Raw genomic sequence first — 23636 nt, 5'->3', positions numbered from 1 at the left:
GACTGCCTCCACGGTTCCAGCTATTTCTCTTCCATTGATCTTCGCTCTGGATACTGGCAAATTGCTGTTGACGATATGGACAGAGAAAAAACCGCGTTCATCACACCTGATGGCCTATACCAATTTAATGTAATGCCGTTTGGATTATGCAACGCCCCTGCCACCTTTGAGCGTATGATGGACTCCTTGCTCCGTGGTTTCAAATGGTCCACCTGTCTATGCTACCTCGACGACGTCATCGTCTTCTCGCCCACGTTCGACACTCACCTTGAGCGTCTAACAGCTATACTTGACGTATTTCGAAAGGCGAGCCTGCAACTTAACTCGTCCAAATGTCGTTTCGGCCGCCGCCAAATTACTGTTGTGGGCCACCTCGTTGACGCTTCCGGAGTACAGCCTGATCCCGACAAAACTCGCGCTGTCCGAGACTTTCCGGTTCCGAAGACAGCCGCAGACGTTCGAAGTTTTGTCGGGCTATGCTCGTACTTTCGTCGTCTTATTCAAGATTTTGCGGCAATTGCTAGACCCCTGACTAATCTATTGAAGAAAGGCGTACAATTCTTGTGGGGCCCTGAAGAAGCCGCCGCCTTCTCTCGTCTCGTCACTCTTCTCTCCTCACCACCCATTCTCGCCCACTTCGACCCTGATGCCCCTACAGAATTGCGTACAGATGCCAGCGGCCATGGCGTAGGTGCCGTCTTAGCCCAGCGTCAGTGTGGCCAGGATTGTGTTATTGCTTATGCAAGCCGCCTCCTCACACCATCGGAGCGCAACTATTCCATTACGGAACGAGAATGCCTTGCTGTAGTCTGGGCGGTTGCGAAGTTCCGTCCCTACCTTTACGGTCGCCCTTTTACTGTAGTCACTGACCATCATGCTCTCTGCTGGCTCTCATCGCTAAAGGATCCTACAGGCCGGCTTGGTCGATGGGCTTTGAGGCTACAAGAATTTTCATATTCCGTGGTCTACAAGTCTGGCCGCTTGCACCAAGACGCTGACAGCTTGTCGCGTTACCCTGTTGACGACCCTGACTCCTCCAATATTACCAGCGCTGCTTGTGTATTCTCTGTGTCGCAGCTGCTTCATTTCGCCGACGAGCAACGTCATGACGCCTACATCAGAGCACTCATCGACCGTTTTGAACACTCTCCGGCCGACGCCACTTTACGCCTCTTCGTCTTCCGCGAGGGTACTCTGTACCGTCGTAACCTTCATCCGGACGGCTCTGAGTTCCTACTTGTCATACCTAAGCACCTCCGCTCAACCGTTCTACAAGAACTTCACGACGCACCAACAGCAAAACACCTCAGCGTATCTCGAACCTATGACCGTGTACGTCGCCGTTTTTTCTGGCCGGGCCTTGCCCGTTCCGTACGACGTTACGTCGCCGCTTGTGAACTTTGCCAACGACGCAAGAAGCCTTCCCAGCCCCCCGCTGGTTACCTGCAGCCGCTCGACATCCCCGCCGAGCCCTTCCATCGTGTCGGCTTAGACCTTCTCGGCCCATTTCCGGAATCTACATCAGGAAACAAGTGGGTTGCAGTCGCGGTGGACTACGCGACCCGCTATGCCGTAACCCGCGCTCTTCCGACCAGTTGCGCCACTGATGTTGCGGACTTCCTCCTGCATGATATCATTTTGATTCACGGTGCCCCGCGTCAATTGCTCACAGACCGTGGCCGTACGTTCTTAGCCAAAGTCATTGACGACATCATGCGTGCCTGCTCAATGCAGCATAAATTTACCACCTCCTACCACCCTCAAACGAACGGCCTCACTGAGCGTTTGAACCGCACCCTTACAAACATGCTATCCAAATACGTTTCAGACGACCACCGTGACTGGGACCAGGCTCTACCTTACATTACATTTGCGTATAACTCTTCCCGTCTTGAAGCTGCTGGCTTTTCGCCTTTTTACCTCTTGTATGGCAGTGAACCGACGCTACCACTGGACACTGTACTTCCGTCCACCACAGCTTCAACTAGCGCTTATGCCCGTGACGCTATCGCCCATGCTGACCATGCTCGCCAACTTGCGCGCACTCGTCTACAAGTCTCTCAAGGCAAACAGAAGCAACGCTACGACCTCCGTCACCGTGATGTCCATTTTGTGCCCGGCACCCTCGTGTTGCTTTGGTCACCATCACGTAAAGTTGGGCTTTGTGAAAAGCTGCTTTCCTGCTACACAGGCCCCTATCGCGTGCTTCGCCAAGTAACCGATGTCACCTACGAAATCGCTCTAGCCACGCCCACTACGTCCTCCACTGTGACAGCCAGTGACATTGTCCACGTCGCCCGACTCAAACCCTACAACTCTCCACGCGCGTTGGATATTTAACAGCACCGTGACGGCGCTTTTGCCGCCGGGGAGTAGTATTACGATATCATCGAGTGATGCTGAAGGTACGAGCCGCCGCGAGAACGACGACGAAGGGGGTCTGTGCCTTTTGCCGCGAGCGAGTGTCGGCCTGGCGATCTGGCTCCAGTGTAAATAACCTGTATATAGCTTCTTTATTCTGTGTCTTTCCACACGTAACAATATATATATATATATATATATATATATATATATATATATATATATGGTAACGAACACTAAAAATCAACTAACGAATTCACTAAGGTCTATTTAATCTAGCGCCTTCACGCGATTAACGAAAAACAGAAAGGAATCATTTTCTGGGTTAAAAGTGGCATCGAAGAACGGTGAGATAAAAGCCAGACGCGTTACTTCAGTGCCGCCATGGAAACGTAATTTTGGCGAAACACTGAAGCGGCGTAAGAGTGCTTACACATTAGTAGATGATGCTCAGATATTTTTCTGTCGGTCGCACGAGCTCACCTGGGAAAGAATAAATACGCCTTAGCAACATTCTGAATACCAGGAAGGACACAACACCGGATTTGCGCCACACCGAGCTCTATAATGAACATGAAACTGCGCGTGCTCGCGCGCTTCTACGAATAGCCTTTACCAAAGACGTAAATGCAGCAGCAAACGATCGATCCTGCAATCTCGATCGTGTTCAGCAGGAGGACGCCTTTGAAAAGCTGCTTTGCTGATATTCCCTAAACGCGCGTACTTCTCAAAGCAGGCTGGGCATAACCTTGGCGACCAAGATGGCGGCCCGTCATGTTTGGCAGCCGCCACAGCCGCCGTTAGGCAACCTTGGAGCCAGCTGTCGCCGCCGACGGAGCCGCGCGACATGTAGGCTCCCTACGGACGTGTAAAGTATCAAGGGGCTTTACGGACGTGTGGTCGTGACAGCCATCTGTTGGTTATTCAAGGTGGCTTCCTGTGCTTTCCTCCTGATTCACTTGCTGCAACTTCCTCCTCCGCCTTCCTCCTCACTCTCTATTTGCCCTCGCCGTCTTTCATTAGTCGCGCCGCTCCGTGTTCGCTCTTTCATCGTTCGCAGTGTTGGTTCACCCGGTGACGTCGAGAGAGGAGGAGGCATGCCGACACTCAACGTAGCAACGGGTGCCTAAGAGCTACGCTCTAAAACTTCGCAACCTCCGGTTTCCTCAAATATTCCGTCTATTCTTGACATTGGGAAAAGTAATAGATCCGTTCGTGATTCAGGATTCGGTAGTCGGTACAGAGCCTCCGAGATCCATATTTTTTCAGAGCCAGTTGAATGGGTGAGGCGAACATGGACAATGATGGCCGTAATATTCGAGTAAAATATTGTGGATCTGGCTTTTCAACCAAAGTTGCCACTCATGGGAAATGTAGCGCTTTCTCCCGATGTGTTAATATCTTTCAGCTTGAAACAAAAGGAAAATTCAGTGCTGCTGGCCGATAGTTGTCGAAACGGACAAGTTCGAGGAATTTCCTACGGACGTCGTCTTCGCACTTAACAAAGCGATCCGCGATACTCAGGGCAGCGCGCTTATCTTCGGCCATAGTCACTTCATTGTTCCAATAAATGTTTAACTTCGAGCTCGCCCTATCTGGTTTCGAAAGTAAAAGTTTAGAGTTGCATAATTTTGCTACGAGGGTGTCAATATCAGCGTCCTGGCTTTGATAAGAGACACTCGCTTTCGTCTCTTTGTCATAAATTTGTGTAATTCCATCAATGCTTCGCACTTGCACCGGCCTTCTTTGAATGATTACTTCCCACCAACACTTCATATGTAACAGACACGGATGAACTACTGTTTACCAATGTGTGAATACCTTCACCACTATCTTCAGTTTAATGCAAAGAATGTTAAGATCCGTTAGAAAAGAGTTTAAACTGTTTTTCGTCTGGTGTGACTGGGTACCCCCTTTTATTAGCGTTTTCATTTCACTGCTTCTAAACGAGAAGCGACAGGGTGGCGGTCATCACTGGCACAGGACATTACCTTGACGGACCACTTTCTTCCATGCCATTTGTCACGGTCGCGTGAGCTCCATAGTACTTTTAGGGGAGCATAACCTGGACAAGGCAGATTTTGCGTACTTGAATCAAGGAGATGTTTCTGAAACTACCTAGAATTTTTTCCACAGTTTCGAGTGATTTCACTTGCATCTGTCTCTGGAGTTCCTTGGGAAGCCATGACTAATAAGCGTCATGGAATCAGCCTCCGGAAGTTGCGTGCTCGCGATCTGAAGAAGCCACCACTTTCAATAAGAAGACTCTAGGGAATTCGTACAGGTTTGTCAGTCCCACCTTTCAAATGGGTTTTCGTCGAAAGATACCAGGAAGATCCTTGCCTACTCGTCCGATCTGTCCATCTTGTGGACAGCGAAATAGAGCTCGTACCACATTTAAAAGGGCCCAGTCAGAAAGCGACGCATGCTCGTGATGCGCTCACCGGCCTCCTGTTTTGAGTGTGTTCTCGCATGCTTGCTTGGAGAACTTTGCGCAAGTTTGTAGGCTTGAGCTTTCGCCATCGAATGTATAAGGCTTTACCATCTCCTTATTGGGTATTTGCTAGAATTAGATTATGGTAAGAAGGTTCTCGACCTGCATGCTGCTGCGACGAGGGAGCATTTATAGGGGGAACGAGTCAACGGAGGAGCCTTCATTGCTTGGGGAAACGTTTGCATGCGTTTGCACAAGTAGAACCATGGTGTATTCTCGAAACTTGGAGTGCTTAAACCTCAGCTTCACTGCTATTTGAAAGTCAAGCTCCTGCAGCGTCTTCCCCACTTTTCGAGCGATGAATTCGCGCAGTTGGGGAGTCGTTATGCTATTGAGCAAATCAGACTTGGTGCCTTCATCCAACTCACATCTTGAGAAAAATGCCTCATCACGTGAACTTCGGGATACAGTCAGCGTTATTCACATAGTTGCGGTCTCAATCCTGTCACAGACTGCGCCAGTGGAACATTTCAAGCTTGACAGCAGCAGAACCTTGCTTTATTCTTCTTCTACGACTGGAATCCACAGTCAAACAGTTCTTTATCTTCCATCGTACTTTGAGTCAATACATAGCTGAGAATAAAGGCCAAAAGTGCTACACGCAGTTCTGAAGTACAAGTTTCTTTTTTCGGGCTACTATTCCGGGTTTTGGAAAATTCCAAACAATAACTTTCGCTCTAGAATCATGCCGGAGCGGCAAGTAACGCTGATTCATTATCTGTATTAGAAGCAATCAATACCAAATCTGATGCCTAACATTGCCGCATCATTTGGCGCAGTAACATATGTTCAGGAGCTCCTCCTCTGTAGCTTTGCATTCACTATGACAGAAAGTTGTCCCTGAGTGTAGTCTCATGATTCTGTCCTAATAGACATGGCTTAAATACTCACTGGCTTCAACCAGTTATGACATGTGAACTTAAGCGATTATCTAATACGAAGTTCTGGATGATGTGTACACCAAATTTGATGACCGAAACCTCCGAGTTTACAAAATAATAATAAAGAAAATATAGATAAGAACGCAAAGGACCTAGCGCTTCTGTGATAATGTTGCATTACTAACTACAACATTATTAAAACTTAAACGAAATTTCGAGGTTTTACGCCCCAAAATAGGAATCTGATTATGAGGTACGCCAAAGTGCGGGACTGCGTATTAACTTATACCACCTCTGGCTTTTTAACGCGCACGCCAATGTAAGTGCCCCACGAGCGTTTTTGCGTTTCGCCTCTACAAAAATGTGGCCGCCGCGGTCCGGATTGAACCCACGACCTTGTGCTCACCAACGAAATGTAATACCCACTAAGATACCGCCACGGACGTTTAATGTTCTCATTTGTCGCAACAATTCTAATGTTTGCAAGACGTACATTCTTGAACAACAAAAAAATTAATTCATACGTGCTCTAGATTTTCTCCTTTCATTACACAGAGACAGTCATCACTGCGACTAAATTTTTTATGCCATACGACAGACGTTATTATATGCTGAAAGGCTTCGACAATGAGCCAGCATAAAGGATGATACGAATGCGCAGAAAGCTTATTCTCCGTACGCACCTCAATGAGAAAAAAGTAGAACAGGTGTGCTCCCTTGTATCGCCCAAATCCCCTCTCCGTGAGGCCCTTGTCACTGATCTTCGCTTTGATCATTGCATACATCTGTGGACGCGAAAGAATACAAAAATTGGTTTTTCGTACGGCTCTTCAGGAACTAAATATTCGGTCAAACTGATCTTGGCTTACGTTGAAAACAATACGCTAGCTGTAGACAGTTGCTGAGACTGCACATACATCACATTATGAACTCCAATTTCTAGTAGAGAAGCCCAGAAGCAAAATGCGGCCAGCTTAGCTTAAATTCGGCAGATAAATATTATTTAAGCACACTGAAGCAAGCGACTACAAAGTCCCCAAAGGGGCCGACAGGTGGAGTAGCACACGTAGTGTAAAGGTTATAAACAGGGATAACGAGTTTCAGGAAGGCTCGCAGCGGTAGTTCTGTCCCTCCTACAGTACCGCCTACAGAAGCTGAAAACTACCGCTGCGAGTGGGAAAACGCACTCGAAGGAAAGGGAGCGAGTAAAACCAGAAGTACCTTATGTGCACCGTGTGAGCCATAGCCTCAAGAAGGTAGCTACCAGATATGGCATTCCGGTTGACTTTTCGGCTCCCAACAAGTCAGCTCAATTGTGCCCCCGGATCACACGCGAGGGCCGCGGGGCTGCCAGAAGCAGCACGCCAAACATTTCAGGGACTGTGTTGAAGGGGTGGTCTGCGAGATGCCCCTAGATTGCGGCAAGTCATATGTCGGACAAACGGGACGTTGTATTAATGACAGACTGAGGGAACACGCTAACAGTATCGGTAAGTGTGACAACGCGCATCTTCCTGCGCACTGTAAAGCCTGTCGTTGTACGCCATGCTTTGAACAAGTATTGATTCTTGGCAAAAGTAGGGACCAAACTGCAAGGGAGTTGTTGGAAGCGTTTTATATAAAAAAGAAAGGGTCTGATTGTGTCAGCCATACATCTATCGTATTATATTCCGCAGAAATGTGCTTTATCCAAAGTATGTTGTCATGACCATGTTGTTCTGTCACACCTTGGCTCCCTGCGCATGAGCGGAAGTTGTCTTTTCTTCTATATGTTTGTTCAGGCTGTCATTAAACAGTTGGTAGTTTGGCGCTTCACTGTCTTCTTTTCTTCTGTCCTTTTTCAAGAAATGTATTTTGCGCCACAAAGTATACCTAGGAAATGAAGAGTTAGTATTCAAGTTAGGCTGATTTCACGTGGTTCACGATACTGACTTTTTGCCGCCTACATCCTTCTTCAAGGTATTCTCCGAACGCGAAACCACACGTAAGGGGCCTTTATAGGAAGGAGTCAATGGTCCATTGCCGGGAAGCTAAACACAGGCTGCCCGCGGGCGATACCTGGAGACATAGGTCGAAGCTGGTTGGGCCAGCAATGTAGCCTCTCTAAGTGCTGCGCGGCTGCTGGCGGAGTGCCTCGCTGGGTGCCGAAAAACTGGCCTGGAACGCGGATTGCTGATCCATAGAGCATCTCGGCTGCACTGACTCAGAGGTCATCCTTGATTGTTGTTCGCATCGCCAGTAGTACAAGGGCCAGCCTTTCCTCTTAGTGCTGCCTGTTGAGCATAACGGTCAATGACGCCTTCAGTTGAGACGCTCGACTATGCCGTTGCTCTATCGATGGTAAGCCATGGTGTTATAAAGGCGCGTACGCAGCAGTCTCACCAGGGCAGAAAAAAGCGAGCTTTGGAATTGTCGGCCATGGTCAGTAGTTAATCGCAAAGCAAACCGCACCACGACACCCACGTAGCAACAAAGGCTTCCGCCACTGTTTCCGCCGTGATGTTTTGTAGAGGCGTCGCCTCAGGCCACCTCGAGTACCGGCCGACACCCGTGAGGAGGTGCCAGGAATCTTGGAAGGGCGAAAGAGGCCCGCCGAGGCTGAATGCAGGTGATCGAAACGGCTCTCTGGTGGTCGAAAAGGCTACACCGCTGAACGCGTGTGCCTGGTCACTTTCACGGCTTAACAGGCTTGGCAGCTTCTTGCACAGTTGCGAACATTTTTGATCCCTGGCCAGAGGAAGCGGTTCGCGATAAGCCATGTGTCGCTCTGATGCTGGGATGACTTAGCCCATGCAGTGAATCAAATATCGGCCGCCGAAACTAATGGGGCACGAAGTGGCGACGAGCTGCCTGCGATGTGTCGCACGTGACCAATGTTGTGTAGGGAAGCGGCACCTCCACATGCTGGAGCGACGGGCTTTTTTTCCGCAATTGGCGCATCTTGGGGTCATTTTGCTGGACGAAGGCTAGAGCTTGGAAATCTAGAGGGCAAGTAGGCACCGCGCCAATCTGCGACAGCGCGTCACCAGCTTGATTTCGAGTTCCAGAGATATGGCGGATGTCCGTAGAAAATTCAGAGATAAAGGAAAGTTACTGAAGCTTACGTTCTGAGTATGAGTAATTGTTCTTGAAAACAAAGATTGGCGGCTTGCGGTTGGGCAGAATATAAAATCTACATCCTGCAAGAAAAATTATGCAGATTCCACGCACTGTGGGAATCGATCTAAGCGAAGCTTTTCGTGTTGGACGCTTTGATTGGCGATAATTAGTGGTGATGTTGACGGCTACAGCTTTATTTATACAATGTTTAGGCTAATACGAGAGTGGTGAGTTGACGTTAAATGTTACCTTGCGTGAATCACTGCAGTTTGCGCAGTACACAGAACACACAGGGAGAGGTGTTTGCTTGAGGCGTTGTTGCGCGCCATATTTTATGACCTATGAGAGGGTTGAGCGTTGTCATCTCCTCACATGGCACATCGCATTGTAGCAGAAGTATTAAATTGGAATTGGATTATGGGGCTGTACGTGCCAAACCCACACTCAGATTACGAGGCAAGCCGTAGTTGCGGATTAATTTTGACATGGTGATACTTTTTAATGTGTCCCAAAATCTAAGTGCATGTACATTTTCTATTTCGCCCTCGTCGAAATGTGGGTGTCGTGACGGATTCAATCCACGACGTCAAGCAATGCCATAGTCGCAAAGCTAACGCGGCGGGCACAGAAGTGTTAATTTGACGGTCGACCGCTTCCGTAGTATCTCCTGGACCCTGCTGTGTACCTTAATGAATGCGGCTCTGCTTCTGCACGCCGTGCGTAAGCTGCCCGCTTGACATATTTGCATGGCGTCTATTTTTCAGAAATAGCCGCAACGTTCTGTACTGTACTTTGAATTCAAGCTTATCCTGCTTCCCCGCAACCGCTGTCGTATAGTAGTGAGGTTTCCTTGCCTTCTCATGTCACCTCCCCCCTCTCTTATATGAGAATTGCCTCTGGTCCGCCCTCTCATTCTCTTCTCCTCTCTACAGTTGTATCTGCGTCCCGTCTGGCCTCGCACGTTAGTAGAAAGGGAAGCGCTGCAGTTTCTGCAATACTTCTGAGGGGAGTCACGGATAATTACGGCTGTCAAGAGGCTAATGTGGCGACGGCCAGGGAGCTCCAGAGAGCATTGTGCACATTTGACGCGATGGGGTGAAAACGAGTTTTTCCCGTCGCCTTTCCTCTCTAACTCCCGCTTGTGATCTATATACACGCTCTGAACCACCCCCCGAGACGGTGTGCGTGACAGCAGCAGCCACCGCAGCCCATAGCAGCCCACAGCAGCAGCAGCAGCAGTGTGAAAGTCGAATGAGGAGGCAAAGAAAGCTTCGCTTTAAAAAACTCCGTGCCCCTCCACTCTGTCAAGAAAGATGACCAGCAAGGCTGTGTACGTGGGCCCCTTAATGGCAAACTGCACCACAGCCGTGGGTCAGACAGGCATTGCACTATCTTCGTGGTCGGCCAACGTATGGGGAGCGCCTAACGCCTCCTTGAGTTCCGGGCGAGTTGGCCCGGCATTGCACACCTTCGGGAGCGGCCCACGTGAGGTGAGTGCTTAACACCTGCTTCACCTCAGCCGCAGGTCGGCCTGGCATTGCACTATTTTCGGGATCGGCCCATGTAAGGGAAGTGCTTAACGCCTGCTTCACCTCCACCGCAGTTCGGCAGGGTATTGCACCATCTTCGGTATCGGCCCACGCATGAGGAGTGCTTAACGCCTGCTTCACCTCCGCCGTGGGTTGGCCCGGCATTGCACTATCTTCGGGATCGGCCCGCGTATGGGTAGTAATTAACGCCTGCTTCACCGCCGCCGTGGATCGGCCCTGCATTGCACTGTATTCGGGATTTTGTGTCTACTCACGGACACAATCCTGGGGGAATTAGCCCTTAACAACTTTGCTGTAAAACATAGAAAACGTAAATGCTTGAAAGCGCAATAAATGGTCAACATCTACCTCTCGACGGTGCTGTAGGGAGCCTGTGTAGGTGTGAGGCGCTTTGAGAAGAAGCCCAGCGGGCCCCAGTCTGTGCCATCGTGCTGCTATACTGCACCCACTGCGGTGGTCGATGTGTCTACGATAAGACGATTGGGCGCGTCGGGCAACGAATCAATCACCAACACTGCAGTCGACAACCGCGCTCTGGTTTCCTGGAAAGCGTGTTCGTGCTCCGAGGACTAGCGGAAGGTAGACGGTTTTTTGAGTCGCGACGCAGCAGGTCGGTAAGCGGCTGAAAAACTTATGTACGTGATCGTATAATGCGCCTGTGAAAATTTATGAGCCCCAGAAGCTCGAGCAACTTTCGGAAGGAGGTTGGAAAGGGGAAGTCCTCGATTGTCTGCAGCCGTGATTCCAGTGGCTTGATGTCTTGGGCTGGAATGCGATGGCCGAGAAAATCCAGAGCTTCAACTATGAAAATGGATTTGTGGGGCTTTAGGAACAGGCCGTGTGCCCTTCGCCTGTGCGACTTGCAATGAGAATGTCGTCAAGGTAGATAAACATGAGCGGGAGTCGACGCGTAACCTCGCCAATGAACATTTGAAAAGCCTGCGCCGCATTCTTCAAACGGTAAGGCAAATGGACGAACTCAAATTCTCCAAATGGTGTAGTGATTGCTGTCTTCGGAATGTCACTCGGCTCTACAGGAATGTGATGGTACGCGCTCATCAAATCGATATTGCTGCACATTGCGGTTTCTGTGAGACAAGCGCCGAAGTGATGTATGTGGGGAAAGGGATATTGAGTAGCGACGGCATTCATAGCTCCGGAATCACCCCAAGGCCGCCAGTCGCCACTTTCCTGCTTTGGAACCAGATGCTGAGGTGTAGAATTGCTGGAGTTAGAAGAGTAACCCCGAGTTGAAGCATGTGTGAGGTCTCACGGCGGGTGACCTGCAACCTTCGTCCAGCGAGCCTCTATGGCCGTGTGGCGACGGATGGGCCGGTGCTGATGATATGATGTGTCACCTTGTGTTTCATAGACAGCGCAACTTTTCGGTGCTTCGTGAGATGCAGGTACTCAGCAAGTATCTTGTTGTACCTTGAGATTGGCCGAAACGTGCTGATGCAAGATGAGGTGAGGTTGGACAGCAGGCCAAGTACATCGATCGATGTGACGTTACCCTCTAGGCGCCGAACGCGAACACTCACGTCTAGGCTGAAATAGCGGAGGAAGTCCGTTGCCAGTATGGCAAAGCTGACATCGGCGATTATAAACAAGCATCTCCACAAGCACTGGAGTCATAGGACGCGATGGCAGTGTTGTTCACTGCGTGGGCATGGGTGTGGACTTGCTATCTGCGGCCGTGGCGATAACCATAGACATCTCGGCTTCGGTATGGACGAGGAGGCGGGTGCCGGTGATGCGGTCGACAAGGAAGAATAGGCGGCTTGCGCGAGAGCCCATGTCCCATGTCGCCGTTAGCGAATGGCCTGTGCGTTTCCTGTCCACGAACAGAGATGGGTGCAGCGACTTGCTTGTTGGTGAAAGCAACGATGGTACCTCAACAACTGTCGCGGCGAGTCTCTAGGTGCGCTGCGAGACTGAAGGCGAATGCTAGTGTCGAAGTTGGTCACCAATGTTGCCATCCGTCCTCAACGTCTCCAGTGCACTGGCAAGGAGGTCCGCTGTTCCCTCCAGGTTGGTCTCCTGGCGCTGACACTCTCGCAGCGATGACAAGTAGCTGTGCTGCAGACGAGCAGTCGCATATACGGTCAGCGAGGGCAGCTAGCCGATCGAGACTCGCCTCGTCGGAACACACCAGCATTATGCGTGTGGACTGTGGGAGCGACCGCAAGAACAGCTCGCGCAAAATTGAAAGCTGGCTCGCATTTGCGGTTTGCTCACCCAGTAACTGATGTAACCACTGCAGTAGTTGTGATGGTCGTTGGTCGCCGAGTCCCTCGGAGAGCAGCTGTTGGAGCCTACTCTGTTGCGATGGCTCGAGACGCTGCGGGACCACGCGTTTCAGGTCGTTGTGTCCTGTGGCCGAATGCATTCCCGCTAGCAAGTCGGGGATGTCAGAGGGTAGCGCGGCAATGACGTGCAGGTACCTTGCTGTCTGTGAAGCGATGCGCGGGAGTTGAAAACGGGCTTCTACTTGCATAAACGAAACTCGAGGATTCTTGGGCCTAAAGGTCGGAAGCTAGAGCTCTGCGGCCACGACAGGAAATCTAATCATGGCGTCTCTGTCAGCAGTAGTAGGAGCAGCGTCGTGCACGGCAAGTGTTCAAAAAAAGAAAACGTAAGTGTCCTTGGTCGCCAGTTGTTGGGAGCTCGGTTAAGCGGAGAACAGGGTGGCTGGCCTAGTCGGGCAGCCACCGCACTTCCAAGAAAAAGCAGAGGGCAATGATCGTCACGTGGAGGCAAGGCGATGTAAAATAGATTTCCCAGAAGCGGGGACATCGTATAATGACGGATGGTTGTTGCAATTTAATACATTGATGACGTCGTGGAATAGTCCGGGCGTTTTCTCATCAAAAACACTCTGTAGAACCGGGTATAGGCGACTTTTCTGACGTAGAAATGACACGTTATTTGTAACCCGTAGACAATAACCTGTTCGTGAACAAATTCCAGTTCCTGAGGCGGTGCATGAATGAACTGCGTTGTACTGCGCCAACTGAACTGTGAATGGCTTTATCTCCATGTTTTATAGAAAAATATAAAAAGAAATATTTATAGAGCTAAATCTTCAGTTGTAAACAGGCCTCACGAGGGGTAAGTGTTGCGCTACAAGTACGTAGATACGAAATGATTAAAAAGAATCACAACGTCATAATAATGGCATAGAAATAAACTTTTTCATTTTTGTTACCCTTGACAGAACCCTTGAACCCTTGAACCTTTACACTGCCCTTGACAGACGTTGTGTGAGCGCGACTTCACCAATTTTGTTAGCATGAAAATCAATGACAAGGACGGAATACATCGGGATAGTGTACGAAACAACCTCGCGAAGCGATGAGCTTTGGGGTGAGAAGCTGTCGGCGCTGCAGGTAATAGCACATGTAAACCAATTGATTAAACGACACGTTTGGGCCGACGTATGCTGCAAATGGAAAAGGAAGACTGAGAACGCGACTTGCAAATATGAAATTACGTAAACAAGAGGTGTCACAAAAGAAATAAACCATTATTTTCGTCGAAGCAATAAAAGAAATAGCCAAACGTAGAAATGGCTAATAAGAAAGATAACGAATTGCCAAAATTTAATTTAGGCAAGATCACGCACCAGATTCGGAATTTTAATTTCAGAATGCCGCTGATCAATATGTTATCCGTTCGCTTTATGCACGATTCGCTTCGCTGCATGTGTAGCTCCATGCTGCTCACATTAATATATTTAGATATGTGTAACTGATATTGAAATTAGCAATATTGTTATGCGTATACGCTCGGCAGTATTACAGGTCAGGTCAAATTTAACAATACTGACCATATAACGGACTTTACTGAACTTCATCACTATAAATGGGGCTGGAGATGCAAGAAACACCAGTTATTAGTTCTTGAAGAAAAAATAGATCAATAGAGCTGACACTCATCGATTGTACCGCACCTCTTGCAGCGGACGGAACATCACCGCTTCAACCAACAGGGATTCCAGTAAGTCTTCCATAGACTTCTCCGCAACCTGCGAAGTGAGGAAACCTATTTTGGAAATTGTCAACAATGCAGACGCAGGCTATCATAGGTGGCAGAAACGTACGGCACATGAGTTTGTGCGAAGCATGGTAGTCGTTTTGTTGATCTGGAAACTTTGTCCACTGTCAGTCTTGTGCTACTTACAGTTAGAAAAACCTTTAGCAGTTCATTCTTAGGTCACGGCCAGCTCTCATTTCTCTGACGATATACACGGGGAAGAACGCAGGCGCGCTGTCATTAGAGATTGACACATCCAATTTTAGTTACACTTGTTGTACTTAGAAAATAAAGCTGCATTGTACCAAATCTCTCTCTCTCTCTCTCTCTCTCTCTATATATATATATATATATATATATATATATATTTATATATATATATATATATATATATATATATGTATATATATATATATATGACTCGTACCTCGTAAAAATGTTCACCGCGTAACAATTTGTTTCTAGCCATCGATTTCCAGACCTTCGCCGCTGAAAAATGAAGAACGAGCTTGCTGTTCCGGAATGTTTTATCGAGCAGTGAGAAAAACTACTTTGTGAGAAGTAAAACAGCATTGTACTTCGCCCCTAGACGAGTACGTCGAAAGCAGTTAAGCAGAATCAACACATCTACCCAGTGGGCATGCGTTAGACCCCTACTGACTTAAGTTCCGCAAATTAAACACGTCCCCATGTTAATTATTTGGCTTCAGGTCTTTGAAGTTGCTTAGTAACAAAATATGAATATAATGATGTATCTGTCCAACGCCTCGATTAGTGAGTCGGCGATAAGTAAAAGACGTATGACTTCGCAGTAAGCACCAATTGACATTGGTGTGCACGGGTTTTTTTTTTTTTTGAGCAGATCACTCTGACGTTGCCTATAATTTTGATACTTTGAGAGAGCTCCCTATTGCTTTTAGTATGTTTTATAATCTAAGTTTACACACAGATTATAAATGCTTCCCGCACGTTTCATCAGAAGCACTTTGAATGCTTCCTTCTCCTTTTTTTCCAATAAACAAATGCATTTAAAGAAACCTACACGCAGCTTTTGTTTTGTATAGGAAAGAAGGAAGCGAGGCTTTACTATTTCGCTCCTTTTGCTTGTTTCGGCTAGATAATACGGCACGTGGAGTGAAAACGAACTTGAACTTGCAATACGGGAGGTTTGCGCGTGACATACCCGAACCATTTTGCACCACATGGCGATTGATGGAATTCGTTTTAATAACCTTGCATTTAAATAAATATGGTGTCATCCATGCCTGCCTTCTTGTCGGTATGTGCCTTGGACAATCCAGAGTGTATGGACATGGCATAAACTAAACGACAAACAAGTAAGGACTGCCTGGTGATCGAGTCGGTTCGTTGACAGGATGAAGCAGAGCTAATGACGAAAGCAAACGAAAGAAGCAGCCAAGACAGTGCTCCGACTTCAAACTTATATTTTTGGGGGGAGAGGGGGGTGATGAAGAAAGCTGTTTATGCACATGGAATACCTGCATTTATTCTAGCCCGCGCCAATAAAAGGTGTCATGTAAAGTTACTCCACAGGCATGTCGTAACTCTAGGCTGAATATTTGTTTCTAGCAAAGCTTAGTTGAGAGTCGGCGCACCCTGTTGTTGTTTCTTCCCGTTGTGTTCATTGTTAGAGCGGTTTCACAGTGCGACAAGCACAGAGAGTATCGGTCGTGGATTTCCGGTTCGCTTAGACCCATCGACGTTTGGCAGCGAAAACCGTGCTCCGCCTATGCCACTGCTGCCTCGCAACAGCGTTGTAACTGTTCTCGATGGGGCCCCATCAGCAACTGGAATATAATGGTGCGGCGCCTTTTCTTTATTATTTTCAGCAGTGCGGTTACTAACGTGTCCTATACTTACGCTCTAGAAAATATCTATGCGACGTTCATCTTAAATGCCGGAGAGTGGTGCATGTACTTGTAGGAGGGCGTTCACGATATGAAACTACGTCTGAACCGCAACCGGGGGGGGGGGGGGGGGGGGGAGTAGCGCATGGCTTCGTCATGTGAGAGACACGCGCCGTGGCTCTGAACTCGGGGAAGGCCAGTAAAGTAGTGCCAAACCCCACACTTAGCCTAACTTTTGCTGGGCTTCCCCCAGGTCCGCTGGTTTCTGGTATTTTCAATAGCAGAGCCACGCATAATTTTTTTGCCACTGCGAGAAAGAGGACCGCCGAAGCGAGCGTGCGGGTTTTTATCGGAGAGCAATGACGTCACACTACCTGTGTCCCCGCCGCGCCGCTCCCCCCTAGGCTCCACCCACCCTCGGCGCGTTGCTTTGCTATGCGATGCTATTGTCATACTCTGCTTTCACTCTCTCTCAGCTCTCTCCCCCAACTCGGCGAAGCTGTGGACGTCAAGAGAAACCCAGAGAGGTTCTAACAGCTGCACCGTAAAAATTATGCTGAGGTTTATTAATCCATTATGCTCGTAACATACTCGGAAAAACTTGAGTCACTTTTCACCGCGAGAGTAAGCATGTTAAGCCACAGAAATGCGAAAAACAAAAACGACTGGTTTGTTGTGACACCACCGTGAAGTTCCCGTATTAGCTGAGCGTGACATGATGGATTTGTTTGCCCTCTTGACATGCCTCATTCACTTAATTTATTGGAAATAATGAACTTTCTTGTATTCTAAAGGAGCCATATACTGAACATAGCAAGCTTTTAAACCTGTTACTACTTACAGCAGGCCGACTCCACGAATATTACTCTGTAATCTGTGCCGTCACACTGAAGTACCGGCGCTTATGTATTGGCGCACGAAATTCAGGAAATTAAGCCTTGTTTTTTTCTTTTTCGTTTCTCATAATCATCTTCTTGCACTGAAGTTAATAAGAACAGAAGTTTCCGAGAATACTTTATCAGTCCAAGATTGTTAAGTGTTTCTATCTAGTGTCGGTATTTGTTCTAAATCAAGCGGAAGCTCTTAGAGACACTCGGAGGCAATTAGCAGGGCGGAATGTGCAGGCTGTTTATCCCTTCTTTGACGGCGACAGTAATGATACGTGTTTGGGGTGCCAAGAGCTTTGAGTCCAAGTGGACGTAGGTACCTCGAACGTTATATCGCTGACCGTGTCCTTGTAGAAATCGAACATGCATCTTTCCACGTCTGCGTATTTGGCTCCCGTAGTGTTGCTCCAGGACAACTTACCGGCGGACAAGAAACCTGCAAGAAACGTTAGTGCGTGGCAAGCTTTTGTGGTCTCGAAGGGTTGCCTTGCGAAAGGCAGTGTAGACACATACTACACTGCCTTCCGATGAGTTTCTAAGCAATCTCTTTAGACACTGCGCAGTTCCATGCACATTTCAGAAAGCACTGTTGGACGTTATCCCTCCTCCCCCCCTTTCTTCTGCGTTAGAATCTGGGGCCGAATTCATTAAATTTTTGTTTGTAAGGGCTGTTCGCAATTGGGCCGCGCGCCTTCGCTAATAATATGTCCAGCTATAGAGCAGGTCCAGCATGACAATGTTATCTTACGCAAGAATTAGTCGTAAAAAAAATAGTTCCAGCGAATTCCGATGCTGGGCATACTATTAGTGAAGTATATCAGTCAATGACTAAAGTAATTACGAAAGAAAAACTTGGTGAATTGTGCCCCAGATGAATGCTACGGCTAATAATCTAAACAATAAGGCTGCAGATAGTCCTGGTCAATAGAAACATAGATAGCAAACTATAGGATGCCATGCTTGAGCAACAAGTCTAAGCGTGTACATGTCTTAGTTTTACTGGGCCGCAGTTGTATACTGAAGCCACAAAAACCTTGCATGTTTAGGGACGTTTCGCCTGAACGCATGGCAAAAAACTAGGGCTCAAGATTACGAGTAGTTGACAGTTTCTAGAGTGCGTGCCTGGCAAAGCACTTTTACTTTTTTGATAACGTACCGTGACAGCAGACTAACGAAAGAGCAGTTATTTAAGGGAGAAATGAGACATGCACCCAGCTGTAGCAATTGCTACAAAGTAAACCGATACGGTTTCCTCAAAAGAAAGCCTCGCTTCGATTGGGTAGATTCTCATTTTCCCTTAAATAATTAATTCTCTCCACCTTGCGAGTATCCGCAGAACTATGAGGCTGAAAGGGCAATTACTTCACGACTTCATGCATCCTAAGCACCGTTAAGCGGGGACAGGTAATGAGCAAAAACTGGCGTAATAACTGCACTGTTTATGGCGAACCACAGCTTAAAATATCAAGGCATAATATCCTGTCACAACATCCGTTAGGACACCATTTTCGCAACCCAGATTTTCCATTTGCTCTACGCTGCAATAATTTTCGCTCTATAAAGTCCCAGTGGTCGTACGTTTGCAAGAGTTGAAGCTTGAGCGAGTTGACAACGGTTCACAGCGCACGCATACTGAGGAAATAAGGAACTTCCAGGGAGTCGCAGGACTTGCTCTCTGAATCGCCCGTACATTCTTAGGAGTGTGCTTGTGTGCGCATCTCTTTTGCGGGTGTTTTCTGGACAGTCGTGAAAAACAAACTTTCTGAACGGTCTGTGTGAAAGTTTATGAACATGCGATACGCTGTTGTATTGTTGATCTAAGCGCGGATGTTGGGGCCCCCACCCCACGCGTAAAGAACAAGAAAAATTAGAGGACGCTTAAGCTTCGCCTTCAAGAGTGGAACGCGACAACGTTATCGCACCCCGTTCGCACCGCCTACTCAAACGCGCTACGCCAGCCAAACGTCGCGATCGGCACAGATAGCCGGGCCCCGACGCGCCATGAAGGCGGACGCGATCATGGGGCGAGTGGCGCGCCACGTGTCGGGGCAGCGCCGTACATTGCGAGGAGGAGGTCTTCTGTGTTTGCCGCAAGATGGCTCTGCGTGTGCGCAGAGCGCAGAAGAAATTTAGCGGAAACGTACTTCGCTACTCACGAAACTGCGACCTCTGTAAGTTACATGGTCATCATTACCGATATACACCGCAGTATAACTTTCTACGGCACGTTTCTAAGCCAACACCGCATTCACTAGAGGCGCTTTTGTCCCGTTTTGAAGGAACGAACTCGTGGCTGAGTGGTAGCGTCTCCGTCTCACACTCCGGACACCCTGGTTCGATTCCCACCAGCCCATCTTGCAAGGTGTTTTTTATTTATGAAGTGCCTTCTGGGATTTATCGCTCACGGCCAACGCCGCTGACGCCGACACCGACGCCGACGACACTGGCTTTTCTGCAACACGAGCTTTAACGCTGTTGCGTTAAAAACGAAAGAGAACTCGAATGCAATTGCAAGTCCGACACGCTACCCGCCAAATGCTTACTGGTGTTGCGGCCTGTCCGCCATATACATGGCACCAGTTTAGTGAAATTGTGAGGCACTGACAAGACGTTATTGCTTGATTGTGCTTGCTACACGCTTTCGCCGATCCGCCTCATATGTTATTGTTCTATGTATATCTAAACCTGTACTTGCAAAAACAATCGGCAATATATCTGACTATGACTCGGAGAACCATTACCTGCGCAGCCACACCGGCTACAGCAGGTAATGGCTACAACACCTGGAAAGCTTTCTTAGAGAATTGCAAGCCCTGAATATCCCTCCAAGTATAACGCAGGTAAAAAAAATGTGCAGTTAGCTTATAAAATTGCAAACAATAATTTTGATGTTCTACGCATCTGATAGGCTCGCAGAACTATCTTCAGGCAAGGATCAGTGATCAGCGGCAGCTATAGTGGGTACATGAATAGATACACAAAACGAACGCAGTTGTATCAAACTACTCTTGAGTGTATTTTTTTTTATTTTTCGAGTAGTTTCGGAATATTTTTCACCCATTCGGTGATATTTGTGAGAATTACAGCAAAAATGCATGGTGTTCCATTGCCCTGGAAAACGCAAAGCACGGTGCTTCCGCTCATCCGTAGGTACTGTTTGGCTTATAATTGGGGTGATTGGTTCACATTAGTAGTACCAACGACAATGGAAGCTGCAATGAGGGTATGGCAACAGCGATAGCGGCACGGTCCTCCCATCTGCCCATCTCTACGCGGCCTGTGAAGCATTCTGCAGCACACTACAGCTCGAGCCGGAGGGCTACGGCAAATGACCCGCAATACTATAGTGACACGGACATACGGATTTAGAAGGGCTGGCTCTGTAGTTGGGCAGCTCACGTTACTGTAAACTGCTTACCAGCGGCGTCGCATGATCGATTATACCAAAAATAGAGATCAACGATAGCATTCGGGGAATTGACTATGCTTCCGGGCCGAGTGATTTCTCAACCAAAGCAAGACGGTCCAATGTGCTTCGAACAAGCTTTTACGTTACATTCTTTCCTAGAAGCAAGACGTACGAATAGAAGAGGGGTGTATCCATCGCTACCTTCCCCCAATATGAACAGAAAAAAATCTATTGTTACAAAACTTAATGAGAATATATAGAACGAGAAAGATTGGAAGTAAAAAGCACTCACTGCGTTTCATGAACACCTTAGACATTTCCCGAATTATGTCGGGAAGAGCTTTGAACGTGTAAAATATCCTGTAACAAAAAGATAAGCAAGACAACTAAACACGAATGCAACTCATCACAAGGCACTGATGGCTGTTGTTGAGCTCTTAATTAGCTTGGATTTAATTGTATAGACAAAGCATCTGTAAGCACGACTCTGAAAAAAGAAATCAATTTGCATTAGATTGTTACAGGACATTTATAATATGTAAGACCTATACACGTGTTTTATATAGTATACAGTCGTCTTCATCCTCATCAACCAATTTAATGCCCACCGCACGATGAAAGGCCTCGCCCAGCGATTCGCGATTACACTCGTCTTGCGCTAGCTGAATCCAAGCTATGCCTACAAACATTCTAATTTCGTCACCTCACCTCATTTTCTGTCATTCTTGGCAGCACCTCTCTTTCCTTGGCACCCACTTTGTTTTTCTAATGGACCAGCCATTGTCTACCCTACGAATTACGTGGCCTGCCCAGCTCCAATTTCTCCTCTTGATGCCAACTATCGCTACGCCCATTTGCTTTCTGATCCACATCACTGTCTTCCTGTCTTTTAAGTTAGGCGTAACACTTTTCATTCCATCGCTTGCTTTAGTGGTCTATAATTTTTTCTCATGCTTTTTTGTTAACCTCGAAGTTTCTGCTTTATATGCTAGTACCGGCACAACGCGATCCTTATACACTTCTCAACGATAGCGGTAGGCTCCCTGTCATGATTTGATATTTGCTCCAAACGTTCCAGTCCATTTTCATTTCTATTTAGACTTTCTTCTCATGATCAGAGTCCTCGGTGAACAATTGACCTAAATAAACGTAGTCCTGAACATATTCAAGGCGCTTACTGCCGATCACAAATTCATCTTTCCTTGACAGGCTATTGAACATTATCATTGTCTTCTGCATATTAACCTTCAGCCCTACTCCGGCACTTTCTTGGTTAAGGTCCGCAATCATTTGTTGCAATTTTTTTCCCAGCGTTCCTCCCCGTTTGCAAAGGGGAAGTTGTTGATGTAGTAGTCTGTAGCGCCGCCCTTCAATATAGAGCACCTGTAAGAACAACCTCTAGAGTCCATAATGGCAGCAAGCATGCATGCGTGAGTTTCATGACTCGCGAGTCAGTGATTAGCCTTCCGTGGAAGATTTCTCACTTGGAGGAGTGCGAAGGCCGAAGCCGAACACTGCACATTCACAAGCACGTACAAAGCGTTACTTAAGTGGCAGAATCCAGTAAAAGGTTGGGATCTATAACCTCAGAGAAACAAGAAGAAAGCAACAAATGTTTGCTGAGGCAGCGAAACGAAAACTTAAATGTAAGGAAAGATTCCTCTTCCCAACCAAGGTGGTAGCCGCCAGAGTAGGGGAAGTAGTCGCTACCGAAAAATGAGGATGACAATGAAGCTTTTTTTAAATAGCGCGGCGAATTAAAGGCTACCTTAAGACTACTGGACCTTCAATTATTGCTTAATGGTAGCTTCACCGCATACGAACTTGCCTATGTAAGGTCATCTAAACCAACACCACTGCAAAACGTAAATTATCATTAGCGAGCCGTACGTTCTAACCACCAAACCACGGCACATCCGTGGAAGTTGCAGATTACACCAACTGGCTTTGAGTATTTGTAAGAATCAACCTGACCCAGATTTACCCTAGCCACGATGCGAGAAGTGGTCGTAAGGGCAAATAGTACTCTCGCGTAGCATAGGAAGACAAACGATGCCATCGAGCGATAATTAAGCGATTTACTCCGCACTGCTCATCTCATAAAGGTTTACGTTTTACATTTTAAGATCACTGTAGGCAATAAAAAAACTGGAAGCAATAAAAGATAGCCTTCTCTTTTTTACCAAAAAGGCCAGATGATTGATCGTAAAACAAGCTCGAACGCGACATCTCTTGTGGTCATGACCGATTCTAGACATCCAAGCAGCAAACGTTGTGCATTTCTGCCGCCTAATGAACAAGAAGTGTTAATTGGTATCATTTTCAGACCACACAGGCCTAATTACTGTCTGGAGTCATTTTAGAATTATTTTTCCATAGCGAGTACGTCGCTTAATTATCGCATATTTATATACTTCTATATTGTCACGGGGTAGTGACGGTGAAGAAAGAAGCAATACGGTGGAATACAAAACTAGCTTTTATTGGGCGAACCTGTGCCCACAAAAACAGGCTACACTTATGGCACAACGATAGCGGCGAACACGGTCGGCGATCGTCGGAAAACTGATTAGCGGGTCAAGCGCGTCGGCTTTTATAGATCAGTCGTCGAATGTTCCAGATTAACTGATGGGACCCGCGTGTCTTCTACAAAGTTCTACACCATTCGTGTCACGCGATGAAATCTGATAACACAAGGTTCGGCGACAACAGACACGCGGATAGAAGCGTCGATAACTTTCCAGAAACGTCGGATACATGCAGGCGCGTCCCTCGCTGTGCGATTACAGTTGTTAAGCGGCAAAACGTGGTTGCCCGATAAAGATAAGTACACGTGTCATTACCCCCCTCTTAAAAAGCATCGACCCGATGCTGCTAACAAACGAAAGTAACAAAGAAAAGCACTCGTAGCAAAGAAAACAACAAACTAAGGAAGTTCATTAGCGTCCGTAAAATGGTTTAAGGCGCACCACGTGCACCACTTCAGATCGTGCGCGGCGCCGCTGGGAGTGCGAAATGCCGTCTGGCACGACCTCATAGTCTAGAGCGCCAA

General features: G+C 47.6%; 1 protein-coding gene across 1 annotated transcript in view; it reads right to left on the bottom strand.

The window, feature by feature from the left end:
• LOC126540135 (endothelin-converting enzyme 1-like) overlaps window positions 1-23636 on the bottom strand; it is a 78844-nt gene that overhangs the window by 15988 nt on the left and 39220 nt on the right. Inside the window, exons 8-10 of the mRNA XM_055075887.2 lie at window positions 20877-20944; window positions 17496-17611; window positions 14338-14412 (exon numbers count right to left, since the gene is read on the bottom strand). Coding sequence (XP_054931862.2) covers window positions 14338-14412; window positions 17496-17611; window positions 20877-20944 — 259 coding nt within the window. The remainder of the gene's footprint in view (window positions 1-14337; window positions 14413-17495; window positions 17612-20876; window positions 20945-23636) is intronic.

The sequence above is a fragment of the Dermacentor andersoni genome, chromosome 2 (assembly GCF_023375885.2).
Source record: "Dermacentor andersoni chromosome 2, qqDerAnde1_hic_scaffold, whole genome shotgun sequence".
In the NCBI taxonomy this organism is placed as follows: domain Eukaryota; kingdom Metazoa; phylum Arthropoda; class Arachnida; order Ixodida; family Ixodidae; genus Dermacentor; species Dermacentor andersoni.
Note: the sequence above shows the minus strand (reverse complement) of the source record. Positions and strands in the feature narration are given on the sequence as shown.